The sequence below is a fragment of the Stegastes partitus genome, unplaced genomic scaffold, assembly GCF_000690725.1.
Source record: "Stegastes partitus isolate 25-593 unplaced genomic scaffold, Stegastes_partitus-1.0.2 Scaffold2, whole genome shotgun sequence".
Classification (NCBI taxonomy): domain Eukaryota; kingdom Metazoa; phylum Chordata; class Actinopteri; family Pomacentridae; genus Stegastes; species Stegastes partitus.
In genome coordinates this window covers 189,665-200,994 of record NW_007577733.1, presented here as the reverse complement: position 1 = coordinate 200,994, position 11,330 = coordinate 189,665, and the positions used below count along the sequence as shown (strand labels likewise).

General features: G+C 42.4%; 1 protein-coding gene across 1 annotated transcript; it reads right to left on the bottom strand.

The window, feature by feature from the left end:
• Positions 1-8,349: 8,349 nt before the first annotated feature.
• zic3 (zic family member 3 heterotaxy 1 (odd-paired homolog, Drosophila)) lies at positions 8,350-11,121 on the bottom strand. Its single transcript, XM_008306922.1, has 3 exons — positions 10,131-11,121; positions 9,167-9,330; positions 8,350-8,563 (listed from the first exon to the last, which is right to left on the bottom strand). The coding sequence occupies exons 1-3, from the start codon at positions 11,119-11,121 to the stop codon at positions 8,381-8,383; spliced, it is 1,338 nt and encodes a 445-aa protein (XP_008305144.1). The 3' UTR covers positions 8,350-8,380.
• Between the last annotated feature and the right edge of the window lie 209 nt (positions 11,122-11,330).

Genomic DNA, 11,330 nt, shown 5'->3' with positions numbered 1-11,330 from the left:
TCTCTCTCCAAACCCTGCATGCCTGTTATTGTCCCAGGATGGGGACCATTTGTGGAACGAAGGAGAAAAAAAATAGAAAATTCTGTACTGTCCACTGAGTACGGCACAAAGTTGAAGGTGTGCAATCACACTGTATTGTTTCCCATCATCATGAAACTGATTGCTGATACTTCTAGGGGAGGAAATGTCTTTCACTCAGCCTCGTGGTGCCTGGTGTACTTGCAGACAGAACCGTGAAAAATACCTACAAACCAAAAACCACAGAATACTAGTACGGCTAATGCTGTGAAAATATGAGCCAGCAGTGTCCTGTTTGGCCAAAAGGCACAGCGTAGAGTAGAATCTAGATTAGTGGAAAAGTGGGAAGAAAATAACTGGTGCTATGTCTAACACTTTTTATTATGGCTGTTGAAAACCTGTATAACACAGCTGTTGAATATCACTCTCTTTTAGCACCAGAGCCCCCGCCACCCACACAAAAACCTGGCCTTTTCCTGTTACCCGAACGCATCTTATTACAGTAAGATCACCTCTGATCATGGGCTTACAAGAGCACAACAAGGGCCAGCGCACTACATATGCAGATTGTATTGTTGCTATGAAGCACTGAACCTTCTGTTTGCCATTATGTGTCATGCTTCCTCTCTTTACTCAGAGTCATCTTTACAGCAGTGCCTGCTGCTGGCATAGTGCAGATGTTAACACACACACACACACAAACTGTGCTTCCTAGTTTTGATAACTGACTTTGAAAGATTTCTGCAAATGCACAGAAGCACACTTCTGTATTTGTAAAAATCTTTTAAATAATTTCTTTACATTTCAAGAAACTCTTAAGTAGTTTTTGTCAAGAAGTGCTGAAATGTCCCTCGGAAGCTAATTTATTTATGTTTCCACATATATTTAAGCATCCAAGGAAAGTCTAGATGTGTGGGAATGGTTGTACTTAGATCATCTATAGATTCATTTTTATATTATTTTATTGTCTTTGGTGGAAGTGTGTCTGCAGCAATGTTTTGCATATTATTCTAAAATACAATTGGAAAGGTTTGCATTGTGAGGAGGGATATTTTAGTTTCACAGAACATTAACATAATGTTAGTCTGAATCCTAGCAGATGTGTTCATCTTGCAGAACAGTTCGGCCTAGTCTCATAGGAAATAATGGCTTCACTTCTCTTGGAGGTGGTAGTTATCATAAGTTGAATCAAGTGATACCAAGACAGTGATGTAGATGTTAAATGGATTTGGATCAGGGAAAAAAATCATAAAACAAAATCATCTAAAAATCTAATATTGTTGTATGTCTTTTGGCTGAGAGACACTCTATTATCACATCTGCCTGTGACATTTATCAGGATATATTCCATGAATTCGCACTGTCACTCTTTAAAGCTTTGTAAACTTTGTTCCTAAAAATAAAATAAGAATCGGGTCAACCCCCTCCAACATGCCTGAATGAGGAGTTACAGAAAAACACAAGGAAAAAAAACAAACTTTAAGAGTAATTATCGTTCATTGTTTCTTCCTCCGTTTTGTGTGATGCCAGGAATCACGTACACACACGTGCTGGGACTGTGGCGGGATCAGGAGGATTGTTATTCATGGTGCTATCCCTGCTCCATGCATATCCATAACGGATTAAAGATTGCGCAGACATTATGCAACCAAAGCTCGCCTTTTTTTCGCGTTGATTGGCATTTCTGGGACACAAATCGGAATTGAGCTAGAGATATAGGCTTTTGTCAGTCGTTGCGTTGTAGCAAGGACATAGTTTTATATTTTATTTTTGTGAGGGAACTATTGCTGGATGCATTTATTTTTTGGCACATCTATCTATCTATCTATCTATCTATCTATCTATCTATCTATCTATCTATCTATCTATCTATCTATCTATCTATCTATCTATCTATCTATCTATCTCTTTGTGCGCCACCGCTGTTCAACATGTGGATATTGAAACTCATGTGCGTCCCTCTTCCACTCTCCAATGCGCAAGCGCCAACTAAAAAAAAAAATCACCACGAGAGAGCAATGAATGATCCCTTTAAATAATGGAAAGCCACTCTTCAATTCTAATTCATTGTCTTTAGAAAAGGGAGGACATTAACGAGCATTGTCCTTTTCATTTGGAAAAGGCCAATGAATATGTGAGCGCTGCTGTCCGTCCCCTCAGGGGGAGAAGCCGTCCTGTGAGGCTACGGCTCTCCTCCTCCACCTCCACCTCCTCCTCCTCCTCCACTGGCTCTCAGGTGAAGAAGTTTGCTTGGGATTTGCTGAATCCCACCATTCATGCAATCTGCAACAAATGCAGCTTTTTGTCGACTTTGCACGCCCGTAAAAGCGCACACTTAAGGCTGCCATGGCTTTAATTAACGACTTAATTGCGCACGGTGAAAGTTAAGGGAGCGCATTGTTTGCAACAGTTTAAACCTCAGCGTTACACCTTCTTCAATAATGCGCAGCTCAGTGATTCATAAAACTGCTCTCCCCTTCCTCGAGGGGGAAACTTCTTGTTATTGCGCCTGTTTTTTTTTTTTCTGAGAGGGGAGAGGAAGCATCATCACCACCATCGTGGCGTTCAGGGCAGAGCAACGGTTTATTAAAAGGATGTCAGTTGCTCATTTGCCACCTCTCAAAAGTGTTGAATATATATCTGTCAAAAGACAAAACGCAAAGCACAATTGGCGAACATCTGCTTTGCTGAATGAGCGTTTGCCGGATCCCCTCACTCCGGGGACCTATTAGCGCTGATTCCTTCGCCCGCTCTGATAAGGAATTCATCAAGTTTCTGACACCCCGCCAGATGTTGGGGAATTGCCGCTGTCTCCTGTTGGACATCCTACTAATAGATTGTCTTTCAGCCCATGCTATAATAGAAATATTATTTGAGAGGTGAATGCTTTGTGTGCGTTAGGGGGGATCTAACTGATGGCGCTTGGATGAAATAATTTATTATAACCGTGATCATGAAGGGCCCTTGGTAGTTCTTTTTTATTTATTGGGCACTCTCTGGGTCGAAACAATGAATTTGAGTAATCTGTTACTGCGCTCTTTATGAGGACGTCAGTGCTTTAGGAACTGGGCTGAACTTCATCACTTCATAACTGTGCAGAATTGGCAGGGCCGAAGCACTTTCACTCATCCTGCTCCTCATCAGCAAGAGCGCCTGCAGGCTAACAGTATCATGATGGGCTATGGTAATGTCTCTTATGAGTCAATTGGAGGAAGAATTGAGCCCAAACACAAAGCCATTGTGTTAATCAGTTTGCATCACAAAAAGCCATGAAACACCTAGAGATATAAAGACACACCGCGGATTAAGGTACTTTGTGAATGCATATTCAACACCCTGCTGGAGGTGAAATAAGCATCGATAATTGGCGAGAGCACATCAACTTCCGCGGAAAGTTAATTATCAGATGTATGTTAGTGCTTATGCAATTATTTGTTTATCAAGCCATGTTTCCCCTCTCCTTATGATCTTACAAATACATCTCATTCCAGCGGTAATTGTCACGGTGCTTTTAGTGACAAAATATTGGGCTTAATGTCTTGATTAAAGACTTCTATAAATACCAGCAACTGGTTTTGTTGATGGGAAGTGAGCATCCATGTGTGTGACAGACAGGTCATGTGCAGATGTGCAAGTAATTCTGCCCTCCGCGCGCGCGCGCACACACAAAACGTCTCAGATTCAGATCAAGTGCCAATGCTGAAGTGCCCTTGAGCAACACAGCCTCTCTCTCTCTCTATAAATCTCCAGCGCCTGATAAGTCCTGCCTCCAGTGCCAGATATAAAAAAAAAAGCCTCCCATGTAAATAAGCGGTCGTGCATCTTCAGCTATATACAACCTACTCACGCTGAGTTATTTTTTATTTTTTAAATTCATCGAGATCAAGTCTGTTGCTTCTAATAATGACTAAATTTTTAATGAGTGATAAATTAGCCACTGGGTTTGTTAAGATCACAGCCTCCGTTGCGTGACAAAAGGCGCTGGGGACCTGCTTGTGCCAGTTTATCCTCTTAGAGCGCGCTCTCCCGCTTAGCCAGCAAATACTCTGCGACTGAGGAGACGTAGGAAGGTAAAGGGGTTGGGGATGACCAATCAATCCGATATTAAACTTGAGCGAGTACATCTCAGCCCTATATTTTCTCTTGCTCCTGCAGAAACCCCCTCCTCACTCCCTCCCTCTCTCTCTCCTGCAGCCTTCTTCCTGCACTAACAAGTAGCTTCTATAGGAAGAGAGAGACACAGACACAGAGAGAGAGAGAGGGAGAGAGAGAGATTATAAGGGCTGCTGCACGGCTGCCAACAGTCAGCTGCCATCCTCTGGGTCCACGCACCGGAGCCCAGCACAGCAATCCGAGCGATAACTCGACATGAATGAGCGCTAACGTAACTCAGAGCCAGCGTCAGTGTGCTGCAGCGGGACATTGTTGTGATACAGCCGCTAGTCTTTACACAACTGCATCCACGTGACCGTCACCGCTTTCTAATCCATTGAGAATCCAGCAGAAAAGAAGCCTTTCATGTTTTTTTTTCTTCTTCTTCTGCTTTCTTCCCTCTTCTTTTCCTTCTGGATTGAATCGCCTGCTCTGGTTTCTAATCTGGAAACGATGACTTGTGCTTAGCGTCAGCACAAAAGACACCTTATTCACTATTTTTTTTTTAAAATATTTGCCACAGCTGCACACATTAATGACCTAAATCCATATCATTTTTTGGGGTGGGGGGATGTAAAATGACAAGAGGAGGAGGGGGAGACACGTGACGGGCGTTGAGATGTAAACATGTGATTTATTTCGTTATCTACCCAACAACTGCTGCAGGTCAGAGCGCAGCAAAGAAAAAAATCCGTGCGTAAAAACCCCAAAAAAGAAAACGCAGCGTCCATGTGAGCTTGTTTCGCAGGAAGCCGGGTCTCGGTTATTTGACGTCACGGTGTCTGAGAGGAGGAACTTGAAATGTGCGACTAGACGAGCATGGGGAAGGGAGGAGGAGAGGGAGGAGAGGAGGAGGGGGGGGAGGCTGGGGATGAGAAGGCAAGGAGGGGGGAAAAGGGGGGGAGGGGGGGAGTGAAAAGAAATGAAATCAAACGGAATGCAAGAAGGGGTGCGCTTGCGCAAAAGTGCAGGCAAAAAAAATGGAATCAATATTCCTAAATCTGTTTAGAGTTGGTGGATGTTTGGGGGAGGGGGAGGAGAGGGGGGGAGAGAGAGAGGTTGGTGCAAATACACTCATCTGCGTTCCACTTTAATGGGAAGAAAAGCCCTCACTTTACATCAGCCCCAGAAAACAGCCCACTCTGCGTTTGTTGTTTTTCTTTTTTCCCTTTTCTTTTTTTTAATGCTGCAGATGCTGCTGTACGAAACACTGGTTAAACCACTCTGTATGATACGGGGAGATTTCAGGCCCTGCGCATGAGACTCTTGTTGGCTGATTTTTTTTTTTTCGCCGTTTAAATGCTTATTATGGCGCCCATTGATGTGTGGTAGCTCCTTTTGGCTGTTTTTTTATGTAGCGGTGCCTTGTTAATCGGAGACGCTGAGGCAGTGCCACTTTTTGGCACCGTATCCCCCCCCCCACCACTCCACTTTCACGGCCACACAGTGTCCTCAGTTGCCCGTCTTCCAGTCGTGCACGTTTGGGTGATTATTTGTTAGGATTATTATTACTGCTTGCTGTTTCATTGAGGGAGAAGACAAACTTTACATGTACAACTTTCGTGGTCATAAACGCTTGTCCCACCACCCTCTCCAAAAACCTCCCCCCACCCACCCCCCCTCCTCACTGCCAAGAAGCGGCTCTCGAACTTACTCCCCCCTCTCTCTCCAGTTATTCCCACTCACACACATACACACACGCAGCCAAGATACTAAGATGGCGCCTTAATCAGTGTCAAGTTCAAGTGACTCCTACTAGTCTGATACAAACAGCATGGCAAACAGTGTCGGCTATATGCGTAACATGCAGGGTGCACAACAACATGGTGATAATAATCAACGTGGCAGTCTGAAAGTCGCTTTTCATAATGTTTTTTTAATTTCAATCAAAATTTTCCGTTCACATTTCTTCATAAATAGTTGGTAAAAACAAATCAACCAACATACAGTAGCCTAGAAAGTACAAGGAACGTCTCGACTCTGGTAGCTAAATAGGCTAAACGCATAGGCCCTGCTGTTGTAACATGGTTTGCCTCGATGTGGCACAGTGACACAGTTCATCAGTAAAACATTTTTGCTCTTCAGGAATAACTTGGAGTGTGACCCATTTCTCCCAGAAAGTGTTACAACATCACATTCTAGCTGTGTTTTTTTCTTTTTGTACATCAGATATTTTTTTTTTTCTTTTTAGTTCTCTGACCTCTGGACATGGGGCAGAAAAGGTGGTGGGAATAAGAAAAAGTACTTCTTTTTAAATTAAGGTATAGAAAATAGCATATAAAACATAGATTCCTTAAATTATTTAAATAAACTTATTTCATATATCACTGTCAAGAGGTACCGTTTTTTTACATTTTATTTTAAAAGTAGTGCTGGTGGTCTGAAATTGTTCTCGTATGAGTACAATATACTTTGTGTATGCATAATATTTAATTCTTGAGAATAGGTTACAATGCAATGCTGTAACTCTTTTTGCCACTATTCTCCCCCCAAAACCCACATAGATCTAGAATTCCTTCCACTAAAATTTTTTGTTAAACACAAAAAAATGTCATCTTGACAAGTTATTCACACAAAACAAGCAAATGTGTAATCAAACTGCTCTATATGCAACACCACAACAAATAACACGCTTAGTTTCACAGAAGAATTACATTTAAAACAATGCAAGCTGACAGACAAAAAACTTTTTTTATTTTTGAAGATACTGTGTTGTGACAGTTCCATTGTTGCCGATGCACACATTTAAACATACTTGCACAAAGACATTGCTGGAACTATAAAGGTTGCCATACAGGCGCATATATTTGGGTGCTTGACCCCAATTTGAAAGACTCAAAATACTGTCACCTTGATTTGGAAATCATGAACTTCGCACACTCGTCTAAGACCTGTAGCTATAGGAGTGCAATAGGCTGATGGGTTTATTCTTCTTTTTTTTTTCTTTCTTTTTTTTTTTTTTCCAATACTGAGTTTATGCTAAGAATTGACATCTATTTCTGATTCTATAAAAGTAAAATACACAAAAAAGTTTAAATTTAACCAAAAATAAAGACATCAACAGAACCGTTTTATAGCTTCTCAGCTCAACTGAACTCAGTTCTACAAAGTCAATGATTTTACATGTCAATGGTCTCATAAACAAAAATAAAAGTGACGGAAATATCTGCATTATATATAGACAAATCCATAATATTCATATAGATGATTTCTTCGATCCAAATAAGACACATGTAGGCCTATTGGTTAAAAAAAGGAAAAAACAAAAACAAAACAAAACAAGAAGGATACAATCGCGATGTTGGAGCTTTAGAGTTTATCATTTGTTCAATGTTAAGCTGGTTATGACCAAAACTGTACAGTTCTTGTTAGAAAACATTTCCATAAATATCATTTAAGTTTCAGAACTTATACCCATAATTAAATTACAAATTGATAAATATGGCATCATGGATATGTATTTACAACGGTATTAACAAAAGGCAACGTTATATTCAACGGTAACAATCGTAACCTAATACCACATTTCTCCACCTGAAAACGGACGTTGACAACAGATTCGACCCCATCAAACAAGGAAATACATTCACGAGTATAATATTTATTTATGATTTTTTTTTTTCTGTTCAAGTTCATGACAAAGACTTTGGCACGTTTCTTAAGACTGTTTGAAGTTTCAACAATCAATTGAAGAGGCGACAAATAGCGCGTCACCGTCATATAAAACAGCGTGAAATAATCTTCCTTTTTTATTCTTTTTTTTAAATAAAAATTTGAGAAAATACATAAAATGAAAAATAAAACAATTTTTTTCTGAGATCTGTAAACTAAAAGATAAAAAAAACATTTATTTATACTGAGAAAGTATTACGTTTATTTAGTCGTGACTTTTTTTTTTTTTCATTTTTTTCTTTTTATTTGATTTTCCTCAAAACTTGCGGAATAAAAGTCAAATTTCGTGATCCTGAGAACGGACGTGGCCTGCTTGGTGCTGGCTTTTGCTCTCATCTCCTGTTGTTGTTGTTGTTGTTGTTGTCCCAATCCCATTTGTGTGAGCGTGTGTGTGTGTGAGTGTGTGAGAGAGAGAGAGAGAGTGTGTGTGAGTGTGTGTGATTGCATGTGTGTCTGTGGAGTGAAAAGGAATAGTTTTTTTTAAGGGTTTATCCTCATGCCCGTGGTCCACATTGAGAGAAGTTTTGCTCTTCGGACTTCAAACGTACCATTCATTAAAGTTGGGTGCCAGTCCTTCGCTGTGGCCAGACGTGTTTTGCACGGCTGACGGCGGTGTTTTTGTCGGGTCCTCGGTGCTGGCTGAGACCAACACTGGCGGTGTGGACGACTCGTATCCAGAGCTTGCTGCAGGAGACGATTCGGATCCTTGAGACTCGTGTACCTGCAAAATTAAATTACATTTTTAGAAAAAAAGAGAAAGACGCACAGGAGCAGCGAGCCGGTGACCTATAATATCCAACAACGCTCCAACTTAAGTGCCTCTGGAGAAGGATGTTGAACTGAAATGCGGATTAACTTTAGGTTTTAGAGGGCAACTGGGACTGTAAACACACAGCAAAGTTGAAACAGGAGAGCTAACTTCTTACACTGGAAAATAAATACAGAAATGTAGATATCTACAGCCTCATTAATGCGCATGTAAAAAATGTAGTTTTTCCTCAAAGTGTACGCTTTAAAAATATATGCCTCTCTTCAACACAAATAAGAATCTAGTAGCAAAATAATGTCAAACAATCCAAATAGTCACAACTGATTTAAGCTGTTTAAGATTTAAGTGTCACTAGCAGACTAATTGGCATCATATTTATTTTATTTTTTTCCTACACTGCAGTGTGACAGTGTTCTAACATCTTAAGTAAAGTTGTGATGATGGTCCCTGTCTGTCTGAGGAGGAGGAGGAGGCTGGTGGAGGGGTGGAAGAGTGTGTGTGTGTGTGTGTGTGTGTGTGTTAATGTGTTTAAGGAGTAATGAAGACGTTAATTACCTTCATGTGTTTCCTGAGAGAGCTGGGGTGTGTGTAGGACTTGTCGCACACTTTGCAGATGTATGGCTTGTCTGATGTGTGCACATGCATGTGCTTTTTCCTGTCGCTGCTGTTGGCGAAGCGTCTGTCACAGCCATCAAATTCACACTTAAACGGCTTCTCACCTGCAGGATTTAAACACACACACACACGTACCATGAATTACCCCCTCAGTGACTCGCACAGACAAAACTCCTACTGCAGCACTACCTGTTAAAAAAATAAAGCAGCCCAAACCCCAGAGATGTAAATTGTCTGCAGCCTATTATATAACTGAGTAACCTAGAATTTCAGGGCGACATGGATACAGCTCCACTACTACACGCTGCTCTGTCAGGCTTTATTTATTCAAGAGGCCTTCATGCTACTACTGGCCTGCTCTGTGCGTCTGCTCTTCTCTAGTAAACACTGAATCAACAGGGCATTCTGCACCAAGAGCAAGAAATACAGCCACAAATTGATTCATTGCGTTCGTACATGGTGTAAATCACAGGAGTAGGGAGTCCTGTCCCTTCTCTGTGTAAATAAACTAATAACGCCAATGCACTGAAACTTTGTCAAGTGCGTAAAGTATCTTCCTAAATCACAGAATTACTTCTCAGCACAGAGCTACGAGAATTAACGAGGCTCCACACCACGCAAAAGTTCTCCCACAAACACTGTGTGCACTACTGAGCCACCATTAATTTATCAGTGTGTTTGGGAATAATTCAGAATTAAAACTACAACAACAGCAATTTGCTCAACGTAATAAACCCAAGTTCTCAAATGCTGCTTGTAAACAACAACAACAACACACACAAAAAAACAACTCCTAAATTTGGAGCACTTTGAAACTGAGCCTAAGACGCACGCTCTGTGTTCACTGTGACCTCACTTGTAAAAATGTGCTTTTACTCCACGCTGGGATGTCGTTGATGCCTACCTGTATGTGTTCTTTTGTGGATTTTCAGATTTTCCGACCTGGCGAATATTTTCCCACATCCGGGGAACGGGCATGGGAACGGTTTTTCGCCCGTGTGCACACGGATGTGGTTGACGAGTTTGTACTTGGCCTTAAAAGATTTCCCTTCTCTCGGGCAGTCCTCCCAGAAGCAGACGTGGTTGCTCTGCTCGGGGCCGCCGACGTGCTCCATGGACACATGAGTGACCATCTCGTGCATGGTGCTGAAAGTCCTGTCGCAAGTCTTTTTGGGTCTGTTCATCTGGTTCTCGTCTATCCATTTGCAGGATAATTCTTGTTTAATCGGTTGCCTCATGTATCTAAAGAAGGCCCCTGGACCGTGGTGTGTCGGCACATTCATCCCCATGTTCATATTGATGGGGTGGTTGTAGTTGTGGAGCTGAGCCCCGTAGGGGTCCGTCCGAGGGCTGGCCACCGGACGGTACGGATCAGGTCTTCCGAAAATGTCCCCGCGTAAGCCAAGATGCATTTGGCTGTTTACTACATGTCCGCTGGATGAAGTGTGGCTCACTCCTTGGTCGTGAAGTCCTGGAAACAACAAATGTCCGGGGTTATCGGCGATCCCGGGCGGCCCGTGGAGGCTCCCCGCCGAAGCTGCAAAGATCCCATGCTGGGCGCTCGGCGCTGTGGACTCTCCAACACTCCGGTTCCGGAAGAGAAAGTCCCGTGTTGAATTGAACGCTCCTCCGCCGTACGAGCCCACCTGCCCGCCGTGAGAGTGTCCCAGGGCAGCTGCATATCCAGTGGCTTGCGGAGTGAAAGCTGATGTCTGGCTGGAAGCGATATCGTGAGCCACGGGGCTGATTTTAAAAGCTGCGGAGTGGGAGGAATCAGTGAAGGGATTCAGTCCCAGACTCGGGTCTCTGTTCCCGATTTCGTGGTGCCGCGGTGTCCCGAAACCCCCCACTCCTAACGATGCAAACTGCGGACCGCTATCAAGAAGCATAGTCATGAGCTTGAAGCAAACTTAGGAGTCGGGAAGAAAACAGAAAATAAAATTAAAATCCAGTTTAGCGGAGCGCGCACGCTGCAGACACTGCGCCGAGATTTACCACGTTGTGCGTAAAAATCCTAAAATAAAAAACAAACCAAGCCAAAACGGGGAAAAAATCCTACGTAAAGACTTGGGAGAAAAAACTCCCGTTGACTGCGATCCGTGAG